General features: G+C 52.0%; 7 protein-coding genes across 7 annotated transcripts; 4 read left to right on the top strand and 3 right to left on the bottom strand.

Annotated features, from left to right (window-relative positions):
* Nucleotides 1-44: 44 nt before the first annotated feature.
* N7458_000851 (alpha-L-arabinofuranosidase A) lies at nt 45-2,156 on the bottom strand (the record flags this gene model as incomplete). Its single annotated transcript, XM_056904245.1, has 4 exons — nt 45-434; nt 504-1,843; nt 1,908-1,923; nt 1,980-2,156. 4 exons carry the CDS (start codon nt 2,154-2,156, stop codon nt 45-47), a joined length of 1,923 nt encoding a protein of 640 aa, XP_056772012.1.
* Nucleotides 2,157-3,478: 1,322 nt separating this feature from the next.
* On the top strand, nt 3,479-4,461 carry N7458_000850 (SDR family oxidoreductase; the record flags this gene model as incomplete). The annotated part of the gene is made up of 3 exons (XM_056904244.1): nt 3,479-3,762; nt 3,834-4,015; nt 4,082-4,461. 3 exons carry the CDS (start codon nt 3,479-3,481, stop codon nt 4,459-4,461), a joined length of 846 nt encoding a protein of 281 aa, XP_056772011.1.
* Nucleotides 4,462-4,831: 370 nt separating this feature from the next.
* On the top strand, nt 4,832-5,854 carry N7458_000849 (uncharacterized protein; the record flags this gene model as incomplete). Its single annotated transcript, XM_056904243.1, has 3 exons — nt 4,832-4,896; nt 4,976-5,144; nt 5,219-5,854. 3 exons carry the CDS (start codon nt 4,832-4,834, stop codon nt 5,852-5,854), a joined length of 870 nt encoding a protein of 289 aa, XP_056772010.1.
* Nucleotides 5,855-5,878: 24 nt separating this feature from the next.
* N7458_000848 (carboxylic acid transport protein) lies at nt 5,879-7,585 on the bottom strand (the record flags this gene model as incomplete). The annotated part of the gene is made up of 4 exons (XM_056904242.1): nt 5,879-6,547; nt 6,612-6,790; nt 6,847-6,977; nt 7,032-7,585. The coding sequence occupies 4 exons, from the start codon at nt 7,583-7,585 to the stop codon at nt 5,879-5,881; spliced, it is 1,533 nt and encodes a 510-aa protein (XP_056772009.1).
* A 91-nt stretch (nt 7,586-7,676) lies between these two features.
* On the bottom strand, nt 7,677-7,865 carry N7458_000847 (uncharacterized protein; the record flags this gene model as incomplete). Its single annotated transcript, XM_056904241.1, has 1 exon — nt 7,677-7,865. The coding sequence occupies one exon, from the start codon at nt 7,863-7,865 to the stop codon at nt 7,677-7,679; it is 189 nt and encodes a 62-aa protein (XP_056772008.1).
* Nucleotides 7,866-8,994: 1,129 nt separating this feature from the next.
* On the top strand, nt 8,995-14,449 carry N7458_000846 (uncharacterized protein; the record flags this gene model as incomplete). The annotated part of the gene is made up of 6 exons (XM_056904240.1): nt 8,995-9,033; nt 9,108-9,128; nt 9,265-9,291; nt 9,367-9,738; nt 9,813-14,033; nt 14,090-14,449. 6 exons carry the CDS (start codon nt 8,995-8,997, stop codon nt 14,447-14,449), a joined length of 5,040 nt encoding a protein of 1,679 aa, XP_056772007.1.
* Nucleotides 14,450-19,588: 5,139 nt separating this feature from the next.
* Nucleotides 19,589-23,239, top strand: N7458_000845 (pyruvate carboxylase; the record flags this gene model as incomplete). The annotated part of the gene is made up of 2 exons (XM_056904239.1): nt 19,589-23,062; nt 23,132-23,239. The coding sequence occupies 2 exons, from the start codon at nt 19,589-19,591 to the stop codon at nt 23,237-23,239; spliced, it is 3,582 nt and encodes a 1,193-aa protein (XP_056772006.1).
* Nucleotides 23,240-23,876: the final 637 nt, after the last annotated feature.

Genomic DNA, 23,876 nt, shown 5'->3' with positions numbered 1-23,876 from the left:
CAGGAACGTAGAACTCAATTGACCATGGAATGTACCAATATTATTCATGAAACGGCCAGCACAGCGATCGCCCAGGCCGTCATAGTCACCGTGTATTTCCCACCGTCGCCTTTGACTTCACTTGTCACCGTTTGAACTGTGATATTATGGGGAAGGTTACCCTGGTATTGCGTCCCAGCGAGCATCGATAACCGTCCGGATTGAGTGTCAGGAATGCTGATGGTAACATTCTGCTCATCAGGGCCGTAATTAGCCAACTTGACATAATACTGCGAGTCCGTTCTCGAGGCTACCCAATACAGAGGCCCGAAATCCGACGATGATTTCACCGGTAGTATCGTGTCCCCCTTGTTAGACGCAAACATTTGTTGCACAAAGTATGAGGTCGAGGGTGTTATCGATCCTGGACTGGAATCAAAACCGTAAAGCGTAGGCTGAAGCCGGAAACTTTAGTTTTTCCACGGGCCAATGGTATCCTGGAAGAAAAGAAAAATGGTACTTACCGACCAGGATGTGAATCCAAAGTGCTCTAGCATGGGTGCATAAGCCGCCATCTTCACTATATCACTGTTTCGCTCCATGCCAATCATATACACGGCCTCACTACAGCTTCCCTGCAGAAACGACCAATACGTGCCTTTCGCATCCGTCGTATTGCGACAGCCGTATTCACCGACCATGACGGACTGATTTCGCGGCTGATTATCAAATTGATTGAACAAGGCAACGAAATCATCCGGCAGACGATATAAATGTAAATCGATAATGACACCCTCGGGAAGAGGCGATGGAAGACAATTGTAATCCCCATTTGACGCGACAAGCGTGATGTGGGGGTATTCGTCGTGGATCGCCTTGTAGATTTGATTGAAGCGATCAGGGTAGGTCGCACATCCACCCGTCAGATCGTCCTCGTTTCCAATTTCCACGTAGTCGACTTTCCATGGGTCCTTGCGTCCGTTCTGTGCGCGGATTTTTCCTTGAGATGTACTCGAGTTTCCGAGAATATATTCAAGTTCGTTCATAATATCCTCGACGTATGGTTGTAAATCGGGGCCTGATAGAATATCGCCGTAGGACTTGCCTGCCCAGACAGCCAGCAGCGGAGACATGTTCATGTCTTCACACCACCATAGATATTCATCCAGGCCGAGAGCGTCGGTGTTGGGGTAGAACCAGTCGCTGTCTCTGCCGGGTCGATCGACCAGAGGTCCAATCGTTGTGTTCCACTTCCACCGACTGTCAACCTGCAGTCCCTCGAGGTTGTTGCCGCCAGGGAAACGGAGGAACGTGGAGTTGACCTCCTCCAGAACCGTACCTAGATCGTTGCGCAGCCCATTCGACCTGTTATGGTAGGTTGGTGGAAATAACTGGATATAGCCAAAGTTCAATGAGCTTCCAGCGACCTTTGATCCATCGAAAGTCAGATGCCACTCATTATCTCCATCCGCTGACTCCTTCGAGGCAAAGCTGGTACTGAATTGTGTGAAATTCGCAGCCGTGCTCTGGACAGTCAGATTGTGATCCGCATAAACTATCCCGCTATGCGATCCAATCAACTGGATGTTGACGGTGCCCGAATAATCGCCCATCATCCAGAATGAAGTATTATATGTCGCGTTACTAACTGGCACGCCATTGTAACCGGTATTGGCAAAGCCGACGTATTCTGATACCCCTTCAGGTACCGAGACACTGAGCGACGATTGAATTGCGGCACTCACGGGCCTTGAGATATCTTGAGATATTTGCGCATCTCCCACTGTGGCATAAGATGTCAATCCAAGACTCAATCCTTGAAACCCATTGTTTTGGAGTAGCTGTCCATGAATCCCGCCATCACCTTGTCGAGTCGTCAGTCGCATTCCACTCGCCTTGTGGGTTTCGCACTATTGCTGCTGTTTTACCTGAATGGTCCATTTCCTAGAAACATAAACAATGAGCCATCATTCAAACACTAGAGTAGCGAGATATCTCACCTCAAACATCATCCCATACAGCAACGGACTCGACTTGTTCCCACCATCCTTCTCAACCTCCAGACTCACCGAGCCAGAACTACCGTGGTGATGAGTCAATGCTCCAGCAAGACAAGTCACTAAAGCGATACATGTCGCCGCAGCTAGGCTCGAATAGACGACTGTTCCTGACTTCATAGCGTGTCAGGCAAAAGTGTCTAGAGAAAGACGAGCGGACAACGTGCGAAATTAAATCCTTTTCCGGGGCATGGCAAATTAAGATTGACAGCTAGGACCCCTGTTCAAGCACTTGATCAGATCTGGGAATCTAATTCGCTGTCAATCTCTTCCTCTAAAGGGTTCTCTCCACAAGAGTGCATCATGGACCTTGGTCCCGGTCGTGCGCAAATCAAGTTGCCTGAAACGCGTTGGAAAGTTTAGCTGCGTCAACTCGGGATAGAAATTGACCAATGAAAGTTCCATGATGACTGACTGGTTCGGGCAACTTTCCAGGTTTTTCATCGTCATATCTGGGATGGTGTGCGGTCAAAGAGAAGCTTGAATTGCGGGCCTCTCGCCCAAATTGCAGTTCAGGAGTGATGACGTCGAACACCCCTTCTGTGTAGGTGAGTCCTCAGTATCAAAGAGAGCCTATCGAAAAATGCTGTTATCACGTTGTCAGGTCTAATAGAAAGTTATTTGGCCGATTCTTTTCAATGCTTTCTTTATCATGTAGGAATTTGTGTGACAAGTTTAAGCCTCCTCATTTCCTTGAATCCTATGCCCTATTTTATATTATCTCCCACGGTCGCGAGCGCAATGACCGCAAACCAGGAACACGAACGGGTTCAGAGGGTCTGCATGAATAACGATTCAAGGCGTTTGTGTATTCGTAGATAGTAAATGAAATTCTAGTTCAAGGCAGTCTACTCTTGTGAAGTGCTATGCACGTCGTTTGCCAAGACAGACAATGGATGTGCGATTTTCTACGACGCGGGCATTCGGGATAGGTCCGCGAATGAATCGCCAAAATTGGCACATATTGATACTATATCTCAGAGTAGCCTATCAGATTGTATTCAAGAGATTTTGATGGATCTAGAACGCTCCGGTGACCGTTAAACTGCCGTGTTTTGGGCTATACCGATGATGGACGGCAACCCCGAAGCTATTCGGGCCCGCCCGTTCTGTGCCCGACAACGCACCTGACGCCCTTAGCCTCATCCCGCCTACGATATTACAGATGAGCTGGCTTTCTTGAACGGAGCTTAGATAATTAAAGCCGTCAAAGCCGTGTAAAAGGATGTTCGATTTTACCTGCTCAGTCTGAATGGTCAATTTACAACCCGGTGGAGCTTTTTACGGTGTCCTCGGAAGATCTAAACGTATGTATGATGGGAGCCCCTCGAAGTTATATAAAGCGTAGAACCCACCCTGCTTGTTCATTTAGATCAAGAACTAGCTCAACAATAATACAGCACTTTGCTATACATTCAGGGCTATACTATAATCGCTTCACCATGTACCCCCGAATCTGGCTCATCACCGGTACTTCGTCCGGCTTTGGCTCAGAGCTCGTGAAAGAAGTAATCTCACGAGGTGACAAGGTCATTGCAACCGCACGAAACGTGGAGCGAATCTCTCATATGAAAGACATCGGCGCAGCGACCTTGCAGCTTGATGTTACCGCATCCCAGGAGGTACTCAACCGCAAGGCCGAAGAGGCAATCTCAATCTATGGAAAGATTGACATAGTGGTGAACAATGCAGGCTATACCCAGTTTGGCATATTCGAAGAGAATAGGTAGGCCCATTTAAAATATGGGGTTAAGAGAAAAGTTCTGAGGCTGATAAAAATTGTCCACCATCTACCAGCCATGACCAGTGGTTCACCCAGTTCAATACGAATGTCTTCGGAGCATTGAATACCACCCGTGCCTTCCTTCCACACATGCGGAGTAACAAGGCCGGAGTCGTGGTATTTATTGGCTCGATGGTTGCTTGGGACGGTCTTCCAGCCCTTGGAGCTTACTGTGCCTCAAAGGCCGCGATCCACTGTATGTTATTCAGGTGATTGCGTATCGTGTGCTGAGGAGGGTATCAAAAGCTGACGCTCCATTCAGATGCTGCGGAATCTCTGTCCAAAGAAGTTGAACCCATTGGAATCAAAACCCTCCTCGTTGAACCTGGTGCATTCCGCACTGAGCTTCTCAACCAGGCTCCAAGCAGCAGATCGATATCCAAGCTTGAGGATTACCGAACTATCTCGGAGGCTGTGGCCAAGAACTTCGATGACTTTAACGGGAACCAACCCGGCGATACTGTGAAAGGAGTACAGCGCATAGTTGACGTTGTGAAAGGTGAGAACGAAGCAAGTGGCAAGCCGTGGCCCGCTTTGCTGCCGCTGGGGTCCGATGCAGTGTCTACAATTCGCAATAAATGTGAGCAAACGCTTCGGGACTTGGAGGTCTGGGAGGCTTTTGCCAAGTCCACAGATATTTAGGCATCTTCCACGTTGTACATAGAATTTGTACTCAATGCGGGGCTCTCAGCTTTTATGATTCCTTGCATACCCCACTTCGTTCGGCTATTCGGGGTATGCCAATTGGAAAAGAGTGACGAATTCCAGACCTGCCCTTTGGGATCTAGATCTGAAATCTCTCACAAATCAATCTAGAGTGTTCTCGTTCTATCATTTCATCTCGTAGGTTCTCTTTTAACCTACTTCTTCTTTGTCAGCGTTGGCTTGAAATTCCGGTCAACGTCACGTGTCGAAACAATCCACGGCTTACGTCTATTATTCGAACCCCATTTCCATTTGAATATTCTGTCAGAAAAAGCTCTCCGTCGCCCTCCGGTGGTTGCCAAATGTAATGGCTCAACAAAATACATCACAGCCCAGTGGGGGTGGTCGCCTGCTCAATACCTTCCTCAATCGGTGAGTAGACAAGCATTCTATCTGTGGTCGGGAACTCGCCGGCATTGAAGATAATGCGAACTATCTCTCATTAAGACAGCCCCGTTGAGAATCATGGCTCGGGATGGTCAGATTTATGGGATCAGGGAGAAAGTGGCCTCTGGGACCGGGGAAAAGCTTCGCCAGCCTTGGTAGACATTGTCGAACAAGAGCGTGAGCTTTTCAATCCCTTGACTGCGGAAGGGAAACGAAAGAAGGCACTTGTCCCAGTGAGTTTCTTTAAATCCTTGCTCATAAAACCCCCCTTTTCACACGGCGAATTCCCTGATTCACGAGGTTCCAGGGGTGTGGTCGCGGGTACGACGTGGTCATGTTAGCATTGCATGGGTTCGACGCGTATGGACTGGAGATATCCGACACCGCCGTCAAGGAAGCTGAGAAATACGCATCTGAGGAGATGGTGAAGCCATCCGCATATCATTTTGGTAGCGAACAGCGCCAGCCTCATACCCGTGGCTCGGCGACATTCTTCCAGGGTGACTTCTTTACCCCTCAATGGGATTTCAAAGGGGCCGTTGACGAAAGTACTAAATTCGATATTATCTACGACTACACAGTGAGTTTCACCATTCATGCTTGTGATGAGTTCAAAGTTGCTGATGTCCTTGGGCAGTTCCTATGCGCTTTACACCCAGAGCAACGAAAGCAATGGGCAGCAAGTATGGCTCGGGTGACAAAGTCAGACGGTCTTCTTATCTGCTTAGAATTTCCTTTATATAAGGACCCGAAGTTGCCAGGGCCACCTTGGGGATTGAAAGGGGTTCATTGGAATCTGCTAGCTGAGGGGGGTGACGGAAAAGAGAGGAAGACTGATAGTTCAGAGACCGGAGATTTCCGCAGAGTTTTGTATGTCAAACCTGCCCGATCATATGAGGTTGCGAAGGGAACAGACATGATCAGTGTGTATGCCCGCAAATAGGACATCCGCCAACCAAGAATCCATCTACTTCTTCTGTTCTGCCAATTCAATCCTTTCATCCATCGCCTTGTGACCCTCTCCCAATTCCATGTCCGCGGTCTTGACATTGGGGTGCTCCTCCACAGCCGCAACGACAAGTTCAAACCGACGACCACGCTTCTCAGGCCCAAAGGCAGTGGTGACCATAATTCCGATGGCAATAATGGCTGTCGCAACACCCATGACAGGGCCGTAGGCAGACGCTTTCTTACCAGATGGGGTTGTGACCCAGGTAGACTCGGCAATGGCGTTGACAATCTGAGCCGACGGAGAGCTGATCATATTCCCGACCTGATATGTGATACCGGGGAACGAGGAACGGAAGGCGGGTGGAGACAGCTCGTTCAGGTGGATTGGAATGACACCCCATGCACCTTGGACGAAAAATTGCATAAAGAAGCCGGTGGCGCTGAGTGCAGGCTCCCCTGTTGGTAGAATCCACGCTGGAATGAGGATGGCAGATATGAGAGCTGAAACAACAATGGCCCGACGACGTCCAACAAATTGTGACAGATACCCGATGATTGTTCCACCGACACAGGCTCCAGTCTTCATCAGGATTGATGCCCTCGAAGCACCGGAATTGTTGAGTTGCTTTTGCGTGAGCATGAAAGTGGTGTAGGAGTCTTGCGAAGTATGGGAGTAGTAGTTGAACTGAAGACGACCAAATTAGATGCTGTTTTGTTGATTGTAGAGAGTTTGGGAACTTTGGGCTTACCCAAGTCATGAGTATGATGCAATAAATGCACATCTTCCACTCCTTGGCCAGCATAACTTGTGTCTCCTTCCAAAACTCGCCTGCACTCATGCTTCTTTTGCCTTCTTTTTTAGCCTCAAGGAATTGCTTTGACTCCGGGAAGAAAATTCGGATGATTCCGACACCAATGGAGATCCCAGCTGGATAAGACGTTAGTATAAGCTGCTAATGCCTGTCAGTATCCATCAAGACTTACCAGCAGCCCAAAAAACAGTCTTCCAACTATCAGTAGCACCGCCGACTCCAAGGTTGGCACATGCCGCAAGCACGTATCCCAGGGAATAACCTTGCTGGAGAATGCCGGACATGAGACCTCTAGCATTGACACTTGGGCAAGAAAACGTTAGTATGACCACTGTGTGGAAGATGATGTGAACTTACGGGCAATGCTCCAAAGCCATAGCAATAGCATTTCCGTACACGCCACCCATGAACAGACCGAAAAGACTACGGACTGCCAGGAACTGCTGGAATGTGTGACTGTAGATGGTGGCAATCTGAAGAATGCCAAGCACGATCATGTTGAGCACCATGGGCCATTTGCGACCATATTTATCTCCAGCAAACCCGAAGAAAGCTGCCCCGACACTTCTCAGCAACAATGTCAGCGTAATAGCCGTTGTGATGTCTGTCTTGGAGCGACCGTAGTAGTCGGAGAGCTTTTTGGTCTGAATAGAAAGTGCATGGAAATCAAATGCATCGGCTGTCCATGCTGAAAGTCCAACAATGAAGAAGACCCAGTCTCGAGCAGACAGCTGCGCCATCAAGCTGATAGGGTTATGGATGGGTTCTGGATTATGCCACTCGGCATGGGTCTCTCCATACTCATTCGTCACCTCGACACGCTGTTTCCAAATAAACAAATCTTTGAAGGACTGACGAGCGGTGGGAATTATTCCCTTCGCAATAGGTTCGGCAGGCTCGTTAGACGCCATGATGAATCAACAACCAGGACTTCACACGTTAATCAACAGAGGAGAATGAGTTGATGGATGATCAAGGAGATGATTCGCAAGCTTGGATATGTCACACTTCTTCCAGGCCAATAATCCAAATCGCCTTCTTCTTATACGTCCCTCGTGCGCTCAACCCCCGCACTTTCTTCCGCATCTTCCTCGTGGTCGAGCCCCAGAATGCTGCAAACTCCAGAGATATTACGGGTGACCACGCGGGGGTAATGCCACTCCGCTGGCCGGCCAAGATATCGCCAAGCATCTGGGCAAACCGTATCCTCCAATGCTAAGTTGCAATACGGGAAATATCCCGCATTCGACCATGCGTGAGCCGACTTAGCGTGGGGAGAGTCCTACCCCGAGATCCTTTCGGCCCTTGGCTGGCATGGGGAAGACAGAGCCGGCAATGCGGGATCGGGTGCTCGGTGGTGTAGGGCCAATGATGCAAGGGCCAGGGAGTATCACAATGGGTGTTATATCCATATGCATCCCGGTGGCGGTAGTTAAGGTTTGTTTCAACTGGCTTTAGAGGCTCGTCGAGTGCAAAAGCCTCCGGAAGTTCTCCGATAGTCGGCGGTGTTGATATAGAGATGGGTTGGGTGGGCGCATGCAGGCATAGTTTTTGCTTTGGCCTTGGAGGCCCTAGCCTTGGCAAGCTGCCTCGAGAGATGATGTTGTATCTTCTCTCTTTCAGCGGAAGCCCAGATTACACTCATTGGGTGTAATCATTTGGAAGTATGACTTGGCTCAAACATTCATGATGGTATTTTCCGGTATACGAGGGAGGAGAAGGTGATAGCCTTGAGGACAACGGTGTATTCTGTGGAGCCATGCCTTATCATACACAATAATAGTGCGGCTCAAGAGTTGCAGAATATGCCAGTGAAAGAGAAAGATAAAATTGCCATTACCTGCAGCAGTCCAAGAGATAGAAGAGATAAGGGGCGGCCATATAAGTAGTAGCCTTTCACACTCATACATCCTCTACAGAGAGAGAACGTGGGTGTCAACAAGCCTCACCGCCTCTGGCTAAGAATAATCTCCGTCGATGACGCGCACGGCCTCCTTTCCAGCCATTTCCACTCTTCCCACTGGTCCACTTCTTCCACTTCTTCCACGTCTTCCCTGTCCGCCTTTCTTTCCCCACCGCCTGCCCCTGGCTCACGTGATTTCCTACAAGCGACACCTCAGCAACGACAACAGCGGACCTCCTGAGGTCACTTCCGTTTCTCCAGATTCCCCCCATTTCCCCTCCTACCCTCTCTCCATCTCCCTGACTCTCTTTCCTATCTCACTTCCATTCTCACCCTTCTCCTTTCCTTTCAGTCATTCTGGTTTCCTTGCGCGGCGTTCAGTTGGGAGGTCCAGGTCGTGTTGCGGCCTAAGTAAATATGGCACCTCTTCCCATCAAGTTCACAGAACTGGTCAACGTACGTTGCGATTCCTCTTGAACCCAGCATCGCCGCTTTTCTTACAGAGTACTGACATCCTGACTTCTCTGCAGTTGACCAATGTTGGCATCGCGGTACGTCTCACCTGAGCTATGCTTGCGTCGAGCTTGTCTTGCGACGAGCTTCCATTGCGAGACGGATACGCCGGTCACGTCCGGCAGATTCCCTCACATCGTCGACAGACCTTACTAACTTCCTTTGCGCTTACAGCAACCATCCATTGGCTTCACTTCATGTGTAAGATCCCCCATGATCACCCTCAAACACCTGGCGATGGAACCGCGACTAACGATGGATGTGACCGCATAACAGACTCTCGAATCCGATCACTATGTCTGTGTTCGCCAGAAGCTCGATGAGGATGACAAGCCCCAAGTCATCATTGTTGACCTGAAGAACAACAATGAGGTCATGCGGCGGCCGATCAATGCCGACAGTGCGATCATGCACTGGAGCAAGAACATTATCGCCCTCAAGGCTCAAGGCCGAACAATTCAGATCTTCGACCTTTCTGCAAAGCAAAAGCTCAAGTCTGCGGTGATGAATGAGGATATTGTCTACTGGAAGTGGTTCAGCGACAAGGCCCTGGGTCTGGTCACCGAGACCTCCGTCTACCACTGGGACGTCTATGATGCTACCCAGCAGAACCCGGTTAAGATGTTCGATCGTCTTCCCAACCTTTCGGTACGTTGGATGCCATGTTTTGGGATTGGATCTACCGGCTTGGAATGCCATACTGAGTCTTGATTTTACTTTAGGGATGCCAAATCATCAATTACCGCGTTAACGCTGAGGAGAAATGGATGGTCGTGGTTGGTATCAGTCAACAACAGGGCCGAGTTGTTGGATCGATGCAGCTCTATTCCAAGGAGCGCGGCATTTCGCAGTTCATCGAGGGTCATGCCGCTGCTTTCGCCGATATCCACGTCGAGGGTTCCGCTCTTCCCCACCACCTCTTCACCTTTGCCGTCCGTACCCAGACCGGCGCCAAGCTCCAGATTGCCGAGATCGATCACCAAGAACCCAACCCGCGATTCCAAAAGAAGGCTGTCGAGGTGTATTTCCCTCAGGAGGCAGTCAATGATTTCCCTGTGGCGATGCAGGTTTCCACCAAGTACGACATCGTTTACCTCGTTACCAAGTATGGGTTCATCCACCTTTACGATCTCGAGACCGGCACATGTATCTTCATGAACCGTATCTCCAGCGAGACCATCTTCACCACAGCTTCGGATACCGATGGTGCCGGCCTGGTCGGTGTCAACCGCAAGGGTCAGGTTCTGTCCGTCAGCGTTGACGAGAACACGGTCATTGATTACTTGATGAACAACCCCGCGATGTCCTCTCTCGCGGTGAAGCTTGCTTCGCGGGCCGGTCTCCCGGGTGCCGATCACCTTTACCAGCAGCAGTTTGACACTCTCATCAACTCCGGCAACTTTACCGAAGCTGCCAAGGTTGCTGCCAACTCCCCTCGTGGGTTCCTCCGTACTCCCGAGACGATCAACCGCTTCAAGAATGCTCCTCAAACCGGTCAGATGTCGGTCATTCTGCAATACTTCGGTATGCTGCTCGACAAGGGATCCTTGAACCGCTACGAGAGCGTGGAGCTTGTGCGCCCCGTCCTGCAACAGAACCGTAAGCACCTGCTGGAGAAGTGGATGAATGAGAAGAAGCTGGAGGCCTCCGAAGAGCTTGGTGACATTATCCGACCATACGACATGGGCCTGGCTCTCAATGTCTACCTCGAGTCCAACGTCCCCCACAAGGTTGTTGCTGGATTTGCCGAGACTGGTCAGTTCGACAAGATTCTCTCCTACTCCAAGCAGGTCGGCTACCAGCCTGATTATACCCAGCTCCTGCAGCACATCGTGCGCGTCAACCCTGAGAAGGGTGCCGAGTTCGCTACTCAGCTCGCCAATGAGGAGGGCGGTGCTCTTGTTGACCTCGACCGGGTCGTGGATGTCTTCCTGTCTCAGAACATGATCCAGCAGGCGACCTCCTTCCTCCTTGATGCCCTCAAGGATAACAAGCCCGAGCATGGCAACCTGCAGACTCGTTTGCTTGAGATGAACCTTGTCAATGCTCCTCAGGTTGCGGATGCCATTCTGGGTAACGAGATCTTCACACACTACGATCGCCCCCGCATCGCCCAGCTTTGCGAGGGCGCCGGTCTTATTCAGCGTGCTCTGGAGAATTCGGACGATCCCTCGTTTATCAAGCGCAATATTGTCAAGACTGACAAGCTGAGCCCCGAGTGGATGATGAATTACTTCGGCCGGTTGTCTGTCGAGCAGACCCTTGAGTGCCTTGACTTTATGCTTGAGGCCAACATACGCTTGAACCTGTCGTCAGTTATTCAGATCGCCACCAAGTTCTCTGATCTCCTGGGCCCCAACCGCCTTATCGATCTTTTCGAGAAGTATCACACTGCCGAGGGTCTGTACTACTACCTTGGCAGCATCGTCAATCTCAGCGAGGACTCGGAGGTGCACTTCAAGTACATTCAAGCCGCCACCACTATGAACCAGGTCACCGAGGTCGAACGTATTTGCCGTGAGAGCAACTACTACAACCCCGAGAAGGTCAAGAACTTCCTGAAGGAGGCCCACTTGACTGAGCAGCTGCCTCTGATCATTGTCTGCGACCGTTTCAACTTCATCCATGACCTGGTCCTCTATCTTTACCAGAACCAGCAGTTCAAGTCCATTGAGGTGTACGTACAGCGGGTCAACCCTTCCCGGGCCCCCGCCGTCGTGGGTGGTCTGCTCGATGTCGACTGCGACGAGGGTATCATTAAGAACCTTCTCTCCACCGTGGACCCGTCCGTCATCCCCATTGACGAGCTCGTCTCTGAGGTTGAGAGCCGCAACCGCCTGAAGCTGCTCCTGCCCTTCCTGGAGGCCACTCTTGCTACCGGCAACCAGCAGCAGGCTGTTTACAATGCGCTGGCGAAGATCTACATTGACAGCAACAACAACCCCGAGAAGTTCCTCAAGGAGAATGACCTGTACGACACCCTGACTGTCGGAAAGTACTGCGAGAAGCGCGATCCCAACTTGGCCTACATTGCCTACAGCAAGGGCCAGAATGACCTGGAGCTTATCAGCATCACGAACGAGAACTCCATGTACCGTGCACAGGCTCGTTACCTGGTTGAGCGTGCGGACCCTGAGATCTGGAACTTTGTCCTCAGCGAGAACAACCTGCACCGCCGTTCCCTTGTTGACCAGGTCATTGCTACTGCAGTCCCCGAGTCCACCGAGCCCGACAAGGTTTCCGTTGCTGTCAAATGCTTCCTTGATGCTGATCTCCCCGGCGAGCTGATCGAGCTGCTGGAGAAGATCATCCTGGAGCCCTCGCCATTCAGTGACAACACCAGTCTGCAGAACCTGCTCATGCTGACTGCTGCCAAGGCTGACAAGAGCCGTCTCATGGACTACATCCACCAGCTCAACGAGTTCTCTGCTGATGAGATCGCCGAGATGTGTATCAGCGTTGGTCTCTATGAGGAGGCGCTGGAGATCTACAAGAAGGTCAACAACCAGCTCGCCGCCGTCAATGTCCTCGTCGAGAACATCGTCAGCATTGACCGGGCCCAGGAGTTTGCTGAGCGTGTTGAGCTTCCCGAGGTCTGGAGCAAGGTTGCCAAGGCTCAGTTGGATGGTCTCCGTGTCTCCGACTCGATCGAGTCCTACATTCGCGCCAATGATCCCTCCAACTACAGTGAGGTGATCGAGACCGCCACCCATGCCGGTAAGGATGAGGATCTCGTCAAGTTCCTTCGCATGGCCCGCAAGACTCTGCGTGAGCCCGCTATCGACACCGCTCTGGCCTTCTGCTTTGCCCGTCTGGATCAGCTTGCCGAACTTGAGGACTTCCTCCGCTCCACCAATGTCGCTGACATTGAGGCTTCCGGTGACAAGGCTTACGAGGAGGGCTACCACCAGGCTGCCAAGATCTTCTTTACCAGTGTCTCCAACTGGGCCAAGCTTGCCACTACCCTCGTCCACCTGGAGGACTACCAAGCTGCCGTCGAGTGTGCCCGCAAGGCCAACAGCGTTAAGGTCTGGAAGCAGGTCAACGAGGCATGTGTTGATAAGAAGGAGTTCCGTCTTGCCCAGATTTGCGGCCTTAACCTCATTGTCCACGCTGAGGAGCTGCAGGCTCTTGTCCGCCAATATGAGCGCAATGGTTACTTTGATGAGCTTATCGCGGTCCTCGAGGCTGGCCTCGGTCTTGAGCGTGCTCACATGGGCATGTTCACTGAGCTCGGTATCGCTCTGTCCAAGTACCACCCCGACCGTGTTATGGAGCACCTGAAGCTCTTCTGGTCTCGCATTAACATTCCCAAGATGATCCGTGGCTGTGAGGACGCTAACCTCTGGCCCGAGTTGGTCTTCCTGTACTGCCACTACGATGAGTGGGACAACGCTGCTCTGGCTATGATGGAGCGTGCTGCTGATGCTTGGGAGCACCACTCGTTCAAGGATATCGTTGTCAAGGTCGCCAACTTGGAAATCTACTACCGTTCCTTGTCCTTCTACCTGCAAGAGCAGCCCCTTCTCATCACCGACCTGCTTCAGGTCCTGACCCCTCGCATTGATGTCAACCGTGTCGTGCGCCTCTTCAAGTCATCCGACAACGTTCCCATGATCAAGCCGTTTATGCTCAACGTTCAGAGCCAGAACAAGCGCGCTGTCAATGATACCATTAACGAGCTCCTTATCGAAGAAGAGGACTACAAGACCCTGCGCGACTCTGTGGACAACCATGACAACTTTGATTCCGTGGAGTTGGCCAGACGTCTGGAGAAGCATGATCTTATCTTCTTCCGCCAGATTTCCGCCAGCATCTACCGCAACAACAACCGCTGGGAGAAGTCGATTGCGCTGTCCAAGCAAGACAAGCTCTACAAGGATGCCATCGAGACTGCTGCAATCTCCGCTAAGAGCGAGGTTGTTGAGGATCTCCTTCACTACGTAAGTTGTGCCATTTATGGTTTCCTTGTTTTGTTGATACTAACTCTACGCTATAGTTTGTCGACATTGGCAGCCGCGAGTGCTACGTTGGCATGTTGTATGCCTGCTATGATCTGATCCGCCCCGACGTGATCATGGAGATCTCTTGGCGCAAGGGCCTGCACGACTTCACCATGCCTTTCATGATCAACTTCCTCTGCGAGCAGACCCGCACCATTGAGATGCTGAAGAAGGACAACGAGGAGCGCAAGTCCCGGGAGAAGAGCCAGCGCACCGAGGAGGACAACACACCTATCCTTGGCGGCTCGCGACTGATGCTGACCCAGGGTCCCGCTGCCGCCCCGGCCAGCCCCATGCCATACGGCCAGCCAGCCAACGGCATCACTCCTCAGGCCACCGGATTCCGCCCATTTTAGAGATGCCATGATGCCCGAGGCTCTCCACCGGTGATGCTTTTTGCCCTTTTGATTTTCCCTTACGTGTAACATACAGCGACGTGATGACCTTCTTGGTGCAAGCAAAAGACATGAGATCTGGCAGATTTGCAGCAGTCGGGGATCAGCTATGAAATTCGGGGGAATCTTCATGGCGGACCCGTTAATTCTGTTTCTTCTTTTTTCCCTCTTATTTCTGCTTCTTTTTTATCATCCAATGTATTCGATAGCCATTTTCTCGATTTGACATGGCCCTCTTCCGTCTAGAATGTGGTCGGCCTGGTCAGTAATTGCACCCCGTTCCATCAACCCCTTCATAGATTTTCTTTCTCCCTACGTAGATCGAAATATCTTGGCAGCAGGTCACACGGACATTTGGAGTCCACGGATAGGTACCTGTTTCCTTGGCTGTATGTTGTAACTAGTAACTAGGCTCATTGTATCACGTTTCATTTTTGAGTCTGCCAAGGTCCGCCTGGCCGATTATCCAGCCGTCCAGGGCAACTATCCGCCAAGCGCGCAAAAGGCTATCATGCCCCCGCTTCGTTCTGCTCTGGCTAGCAAGCAGGATTTTTATTAGTCCTGTGAGGACTCAATACATTTCTATTTCATGATATTTCAATCACATACGACCATAGGGTGTGGAGAACAGGGCTTCCCGTCCGCTCAGCCGTACTTAAGCCACACGCCGGCCAGTTAGTAGTATGGTGGGTGACCACATGCGAATCCTGGCTGTTGTATGTTTTTGGTTTTTTTTTTTTTGATCTACTTTCAACTCCCTACTATAGTAGGGAAAGAGGAGGAAGTAGTATATACTGTTACGGAAGAAGCTTGTGTAGGTAGAGGACTGCCGCGTAAGGACAGAGGTATCTAAGCTTAACACTGAACTGGGGAAACCACTGCGTTATAAATAATAGTTATAAGCTACGGTAATTTGCTAATGTAGTTAATTATGCTCTGAGATGCTGCCAAATTCTCAAACTGTACGTCCCGTCCTTCGACACATCCAAGGCTCGTTCCGTCCTCTCCGGCATTGGCTGTCAAGCATCAATCAACCTTAAACAACAAACCATTGCTCACAGTCTAGTAATCAAAATACAATAAGTGTGTCATCCTTCAGAACTCCCACCCATCGAGAACCCTCTCACCTATCAAGTCCCCCACAAATCACGCCCCCATGCCGCTAGTTTTTATAGGCTAAATACTGCCATCGTGGGGTATGGTCAGCTACACATTTTAGCCGTGTCCCCAGGCTAAATCAATAATTCAGTAATAGTAAGCCCCGTGTACCATGAATAATGGAAGGGTCTCGAATCCAAGGCCAGGTTATTGCGTGATCTTCAGGCCTGGACTGGGACGGCCGGTTATGGAGGATGTTCAATGGAAGGCTGAGGTGTTTTGTATGTCCGATTGGGCCTTTTGATCGAGTTTCGGATTTTTAGAAGAACTTTGCGATATATCTGGATCGGCCAGTGATATATATACATACCCTCAAGACTTTCACACAGATCTTGCTCGATTCATGAGCTTATATTTCAGTAAAATCCACTTCGATCATAATTGTCCTTATCCCTCTAAAGAACCTACAGGTGACCCTACAAGAGTATATCCCTTTTCCATAAACTCCACAACGACCCTGTCTCACTCTATCTGCACCTATCACACCCCATGCAGATCCTCCGCAGAGCCCAGCCATAAGCCATGCAGTACAATCCGGGCTTACTACACAGGCAGTACAGTAGCTGGAAGCTCCGCCACCGCGCTACGTTGCACGTTGCACAAATATATCTTGGCGACCTCCTCCCCTCTCTCCCTTCCATTCCTCCGCGTTGGCATATCGTGATTGGGACTAGGTACTATTGGTCTTGGCGGCGGATGCCTGACGATCATTTGGACTCACGGAGCTCTTGGCGTACATGATAACCTTTGAAAAGGGGTGGTACTGTATTTGCTTTTTGTAGATGAAGTGAAGAAGTCTCGGCGTGTCTGGGCAATTGACGATTGACTCTTGTAGAGGTAGGTTATAGACTGGCCTAGGCTGTCCATAGCTCCAGTTATGGCTAAAACTAAGGCCATCACGGGATCAATTAAACCCTCGGCACGCCGTCCTATAAATCGGCTAGCAATTTAACATCATCACTGACTACGGTATTAAACCGAGTCCGGAGTAAAAAAAAACCGGTATCAAGACCTACTTCCGGCCCTCCGGCTGGATGAACGCCAGGTATCATCTTTGGCGGGCAAGAATTTTACCATTTGGAGAGAGCCGCCTAGTGTCGTGGTGGTGTGGAGTGTGGGCGTTACGGAAGAATTATAGACACTTGGGGCTGTGAATTCTTCCGTGGGGATGGAGGAGAAAAAGCAAGGTTAGACGCGGAGACATGGTGGTGAATATAATATAATTGTATGGTGGTATCTTGTGTCGTGATTCGCGATTCGTGATTTGCGATCTTGCAGGACTGGTGCACATAATTTGAATATATTTTGGGTGTGGGGGTTGTTGATGGGGAGGGTTTTGTGGGGTGTCTTCAATAGAGTTACTCCGTCGTACGTGGACAGTTAACTGCTAGACAGACTCCTAAATTGTGCATCTACTAGATTCAGTGAGGTGACTGTCCAAAATCGAAAAACCCAAGGTACAGTAACCTCCAGTATGGAATCCACCCATACAGTAGTAGTGGTAGCCAGTGTCTAGCACATGCGAGCCCACTGATCTCCCACTGGGCCGATCTGGGGGAAGATGACGTCGGCGGGCGGTTACGGGAGGGAGATAAGCGTGCACCGGGTGGAAATGGGGATTTTGATTGGGATGTATGGAATGGAATTGCGAGGACAGTAATTGGACGTGGACTTGCTTATCGTGCAGGAAGTGAGGGTTTAGCGCATGGTGGGTTGGATTGGCTGGAGAATATGCCAAGTATCGTGCGATCGGTGTACAGTACATGAATGAAGAAAATACAGTAGTACGACAAGACAATAGCTGTCTCAATAATGGATTGTTGACTCCGTTGAATACTGTAGTAAGTACATAGTTGCTGAAGTCAGTCAGTCGCATTTTTGCGGTCGCAGCTGGAGAATGTATTGCTACGTGGTGGGACCTTGGCATTGTCAGTCTTGGTCCTCCTGGGGGCGTTTCAATAGTCTTGTGATGCCTCCGAGTATGTAGAAATAGTATTATGTACGGAGTAGTTCGTGAGAAATTGTCGTTGATTGCAGTTTGCACCGCCCTCGGTATGCCGCGGAGCTTGGCTGGTCCCTTGGCTGCTTGGCTTTTTCTGCAGATTCCACAATGGTAACCCCCTGGCCGGAGAGAGGAGCAGACTAAATTAGAAGCTCGAAAAGAACTACGCAGTGGACTACGAAAAACTATTACTAGGACTATTGCTTGGAGCTTGGCATATACAGGCCCTGTCATACCCGGAGACGGGAGATCAGCCGTAGCGCCAAGTGGGAGAAGGAGGGGGAGGTGTTGAGCTACAGTATAATCTGTACAAACTACTAATACAGGAACACGCAAGGGCCAGCGCGGTCCTCACGGTCCATCGGAAAGAGACACCGAGGAGCAACCAGATTGCGCAGCAGAAATTTCGAAAAAAAATCAGGAACAGAAGGCGCCATCGGAAGAGGAGACAGGAGATCCTTTCCTCTAGAGAATGAGCACGCATGACCCGACACAAATTTCGCGGGACCGCCAGCCTGGAGGGGTAAGAACTTCCTCCCTTCGTGGGGAGAACAATTGGGGGCTGGGCCGCTGGATGAGGGACGAGAAGAACAGGTCGTCCATAGTCCCGTTTTTCTCCCCCATGAGTCAAACGCAATCGGAGAAGTCACCAGGAGACTCAGCAATGTCCCAGTGTGAAGACTAAGATTGTCGATTTCGGAATGACTTTCCCCGAGGTCAACGTTTGCCAATGGGCTCTACAGAGGGTGTGATTGGCTCCCCAGTGGGTTCGTCAGGTCGAGAGTTCTCCGAGTCTCCCCCGGACCACTCCAGGTTTCCCGTCAATATCCGTCGCCCAGAGGGAAAAGCGGGCGAGTAGTCGATCTGGAAACCCGCCAGGGGCTGGAACGATCTGCTGGGCAATCCTAATATTGGATGGTCAGAACAATCCTTCAACCCAGAGGGTTCCGGTCCGAGGACCCGAGGTTGATGACGGGCCTAATCCACCCGAGATCTGGACACTACTCGTGGCATCGCTGGTTATCGTCGCTGATGGATGATGTCATCGGAGGATTTCGTGTTGCCGACTTCGCCTGATGAGACGCATGGAGCCGTAGTTAGTGTAAGAAGAATGGCGGGAAAAAAGAGAGAAAATCAAATCAAATCAAATCAAATCAAATAGGACAGACGAGTGCCCCGCCGGAGGGACCTATCCAGAGAGGGAGAGACAGAGAAAAAGAAAAGCAAAGCAAATAGAATCCAGTAAGCTAATGCTTGGGAGTACTATCCAGTGTCCGGTGTACCGGTGAGCCTCTTGAAGCACCAGATTGTTTGACCGAAGCCAAAAACGAGCAACGTGACTTGGGCCCGATTGCGCAGGCGGTCAGGCTGCCCGTTGGGAGCGTGATACCGCCCGTTTCCAGTGTACCGTACGCCGTCCTCATCGCGTTACCTCATCGATGGAGTCAACCCGGGGAAATGGGCCCAAAGTCACTTTGCGGCGGGTATCGGTCAATCCTGGCTTGGTCCCTTTTATCTGCCCCTCCCCTCCCCTCACATCCAGCATCCTTTTTACTTTTCTCCTCTCGACCTTTTTTTTATTTGAAAATTCTTCTTCTCCTCCTTCTCCCCCAATCTCTCCCAATTCCATCTCTTCTGTGGGAGTTTTGTTTCTATTTTCTGACCCCCCGCGCCAGTGCGAACCCATTGCGCTGTGTTCTGCCGAAATCGGCCTTGGGGTTCTATCCAGAGCTTCTTCCCACACCCTCCAGCAATCTCGCTGAACCCGTGAGTCACTTCCCCGGCCCATTAGCTTCGTTGTTTTCCCGTCAATCAGCTCAATTGGCTTCGCCGTGATCCGAGACAGTAAGAATTGACCGTTCTATCTTACCCATCTTCCAGCTTTCGGTGTAAACCCTATTCATCCTCTTTCGTCTCTCTTTCTCCCTCCATACATCATCATGGCTGCCCCGCACCGCCAGCCGGAGGAGGCCATCGATGACTCCGAGTTCATCGAGGACCACCAGGAGCACCACCAGGACTCGGTGCACCGTCGTCTACGGGCCAACTCGACTATCATGCACTTCCAGAAGATCCTGGTGGCCAACCGTGGTGAAATCCCCATCCGTATCTTCCGTACCGCCCACGAGCTGTCCCTGCAGACCGTCGCCGTCTTCTCCCATGAGGACCGTCTGGGCATGCACCGTCAAAAGGCTGACGAGGCTTACATGATCGGTAAGCGTGGCCAGTACACCCCCGTGGGTGCCTATCTCGCTGGTAATGAGATCATCAAGATCGCCGTGGAGCACGGCGTGCACCTGATCCACCCCGGCTACGGCTTCTTGTCGGAGAACGCCGAGTTTGCCCGAAATGTCGAAAAGGCTGGCATCGTTTTCGTGGGCCCAACCCCCGACACTATCGATGCCCTCGGTGACAAGGTCTCTGCCCGTCGCCTCGCCATCAAGTGCGGTGTTCCCGTCGTCCCCGGTACGGAAGGCCCCGTCGAGCGCTACGAGGAGGTCAAGTCCTTCACCGACGTCTATGGCTTCCCCATCATCATCAAGGCCGCCTTCGGTGGTGGTGGCCGTGGTATGCGTGTCGTCCGCGACCAGGCTGACCTGCGCGACTCCTTTGAGCGTGCCACCTCCGAGGCCCGTTCGGCCTTTGGCAACGGTACCGTCTTCGTCGAGCGCTTCCTCGACAAGCCCAAGCACATTGAGGTCCAGCTGCTCGGTGACAACCAGGGCAACGTGGTCCACCTGTTCGAGCGTGACTGCTCCGTCCAGCGTCGTCACCAGAAGGTTGTTGAGATTGCCCCGGCCAAGGACCTGCCCATCGATGTCCGCGACAAGATCTTGGCCGATGCCGTGAAGCTCGCCAAGTCTGTCAAGTACCGCAACGCCGGTACTGCCGAGTTCCTGGTGGACCAGCAGAACCGCTACTACTTCATTGAGATCAACCCCCGTATCCAAGTCGAGCACACCATCACCGAGGAGATCACCGGTATCGATATCGTCGCTGCCCAAATTCAGATCGCCGCTGGTGCTACTCTCGAGCAGCTGGGTCTGACCCAGGACCGCATCTCTACCCGCGGTTTCGCCATTCAGTGTCGTATCACTACCGAGGACCCCGCCAAGGGCTTCTCCCCCGACACTGGTAAGATCGAGGTCTACCGTTCCGCTGGTGGTAACGGTGTGCGTCTGGACGGTGGTAACGGTTTCGCCGGTGCCGTCATCACCCCTCACTACGACTCCATGCTGGTCAAGTGCACATGCCGTGGCTCGACCTACGAGATTGCTCGCCGCAAGGTCCTGCGTGCCCTGGTCGAGTTCCGTATCCGTGGTGTCAAGACCAACATTCCCTTCCTGGCTTCCCTGCTGAGCCACCCCACCTTCATCGATGGCACCTGCTGGACCACTTTCATCGATGACACTCCCGAGCTCTTCACTCTGGTCGGCTCTCAGAACCGTGCCCAGAAGCTGCTGGCCTACCTCGGTGATGTCGCTGTCAACGGCAGCAGCATCAAGGGCCAGATCGGCGAGCCCAAGTTCAAGGGCGAGATCATCAAGCCCGTCCTCAAGGACGCCTCCGGCGCTCCCATTGACGTTTCCGCGCCTTGCCAGAAGGGTTGGAAGCAGATTCTTGACAGCGAAGGCCCGGCTGCTTTCGCCAAGGCTGTGCGCGCCAACAAGGGCTGCTTGCTCATGGACACCACCTGGCGTGATGCCCACCAGTCGCTGCTCGCCACCCGTGTGCGTACCATCGATATGCTCAACATTGCCCACGAGACCAGCCACGCGCTGTCCAACGCCTACAGTCTGGAGTGCTGGGGTGGCGCCACCTTCGACGTCGCCATGCGTTTCCTCTACGAGGACCCCTGGGACCGTCTGCGCAAGCTCCGCAAGGCCGTTCCCAACATTCCCTTCCAGATGCTGCTGCGCGGCGCCAACGGTGTGGCCTACTCTTCCCTTCCCGACAACGCCATCTACCACTTCTGTAAGCAGGCCAAGAAGTACGGTGTTGACATCTTCCGTGTCTTCGATGCCCTCAATGACGTCGACCAGCTCGAGGTCGGTATCAAGGCTGTCCAGCAGGCCGGTGGTGTGGTCGAGGCTACCATCTGCTACAGCGGTGACATGCTGAACCCCACCAAGAAGTACAACCTGGAGTACTACCTTGCTCTCGCCGAGAAGATTGTCTCCCTGGGCACCCACGTCCTGGGTATCAAGGATATGGCCGGTGTGTTGAAGCCCCAGGCTGCCCGTATCCTGATCGGTGCTCTCCGTGAGCGCTACCCCGATCTCCCCATTCACGTGCACACCCACGACTCTGCCGGTACCGGTGTGGCCTCGATGATTGCCTGCGCCCAGGCTGGCGCTGACGCCGTTGATGCTGCTACCGACTCCCTGTCCGGTATGACCTCTCAGCCCAGCATCGGTGCCCTCCTGGCCTCGCTCTCGGGCACTGAGCAGGACCCTCAGCTCGACATCGCGCAGGTCCGCGCCCTCGACACCTACTGGGCTCAGCTGCGTCTGCTCTACTCGCCCTTCGAGGCTGGTCTCACCGGCCCCGACCCCGAGGTTTACGAGCACGAGATTCCCGGTGGTCAGCTCACCAACCTCATCTTCCAGGCCAGCCAGCTCGGTCTGGGCCAGCAGTGGGCCGAGACCAAGAAGGCCTACGAGGTGGCCAACGACCTGCTCGGCGACATTGTCAAGGTCACCCCTACCTCCAAGGTGGTTGGCGATCTGGCCCAGTTCATCGTCTCCAACAAGCTGTCGGCGGAGGACGTTGTCGAGCGCGCTGGTGAGCTCGACTTCCCCGGCTCCGTCCTGGAGTTCCTGGAGGGTCTGATGGGTCAGCCCTTCGGCGGCTTTCCCGAGCCCCTGCGCTCCCGTGCTCTGCGCAACCGCCGCAAGCTCGACAAGCGTCCCGGTCTGTACCTCGAGCCCCTGGACCTGGTCTCTATCAAGAGCCAGATCCGCGAGAAGTTCGGTGCCGCGACCGAGTGCGACGTCGCCTCGTACGCCATGTACCCCAAGGTCTTCGAGGACTACCGCAAGTTTGTGCAGAAGTTCGGTGACCTGTCCGTCCTGCCGACGCGCTACTTCCTGGCCCGTCCCGAGATCGGTGAGGAGTTCCACGTCGAGCTCGAGAAGGGTAAGGTCCTTATCCTCAAGTTGCTGGCTATTGGACCCCTGTCCGAGCAGACCGGTCAGCGTGAGGTCTTCTACGAGGTCAACGGTGAAGTGCGCCAGGTCGCGGTCGACGACAACAAGGCCTCTGTCGACAACGTGGCTCGCCCCAAGGCCGATGCTGCCGACAGCAGCCAGGTCGGTGCCCCCATGTCCGGTGTCGTGGTTGAGATCCGCGTGCACGACGGCCACGAGGTGAAGAAGGGTGACCCTATTGCGGTGCTGAGCGCCATGAAGATGGTAAGAAATGCCCCGTTCCTTCCTTCCTTGTATTTGATAATATGAATATCGTTACTAATCTTGTCACAGGAAATGGTCATCTCCGCTCCCCACAGCGGTAAGGTCTCTAGCCTGCTCGTCAAGGAGGGTGACTCTGTCGACGGCCAGGATCTTATCTGCCGAATTACCAAGGCTTAAAATCAACTCGAAGTTTATTTGACTTGAGAGTGAGCTTGAGCTCGCGCTTAAGCTTGGACTTGGGCTTTACTGGTTAGAAAAGTGTGCGACTTTGGTACTATTTGGATGTTCCCTTGAATCTTCCTTTTCTTCTTTTTGATATCTCTCTTATGTCTTATTGTGTAGAAGATGTGTGCACGACTAAACACGCGCAAAGACGTGATGTGATGTGAACGATATTTTTCAGCGTTGTGGTTGGTTATTTATCCCAACTGGATTTGTTTTCATGTTTTGGATTTGCTTGGTTGTTTTTTTCTTTTTGGATTTGATTTCCTAGTGAAATGATAAATGGTTTTTTTTCCTTGATATTTCCATCCGTTACTTCGGTTTCTGTTTCTGCGCTGTAGTCTATCAAGGAGTAGGCCAGTGCCAGAGTCTTGATTGAGCTGTTTTCTTACCAGTTTAGACTAATAGTCTCTGTGAGTACGTAGCCTTGCCATCTCATCTCTGGGCATAAAATCGGGTGCAGTAGTAGGTAGTGACTGGATATGAAGCTAGTACCTTGTACCTAGGAGGGAGCACCAGCCTGACGCACTGATTACACAAATCCTCGTACCTTTCCATCTATCCAACATCTAGAGTCGTCGGATCTCCTCAT

The sequence above is a fragment of the Penicillium daleae genome (assembly GCF_028827525.1).
Source record: "Penicillium daleae strain IBT 16125 chromosome Unknown utg000001l_segment0_segment0, whole genome shotgun sequence".
Classification (NCBI taxonomy): Eukaryota; Fungi; Ascomycota; class Eurotiomycetes; order Eurotiales; family Aspergillaceae; genus Penicillium; species Penicillium daleae.
The sequence above is the reverse complement of the archived record's forward strand: the minus strand, read 5'-3'. Positions and strand labels throughout refer to the sequence as shown.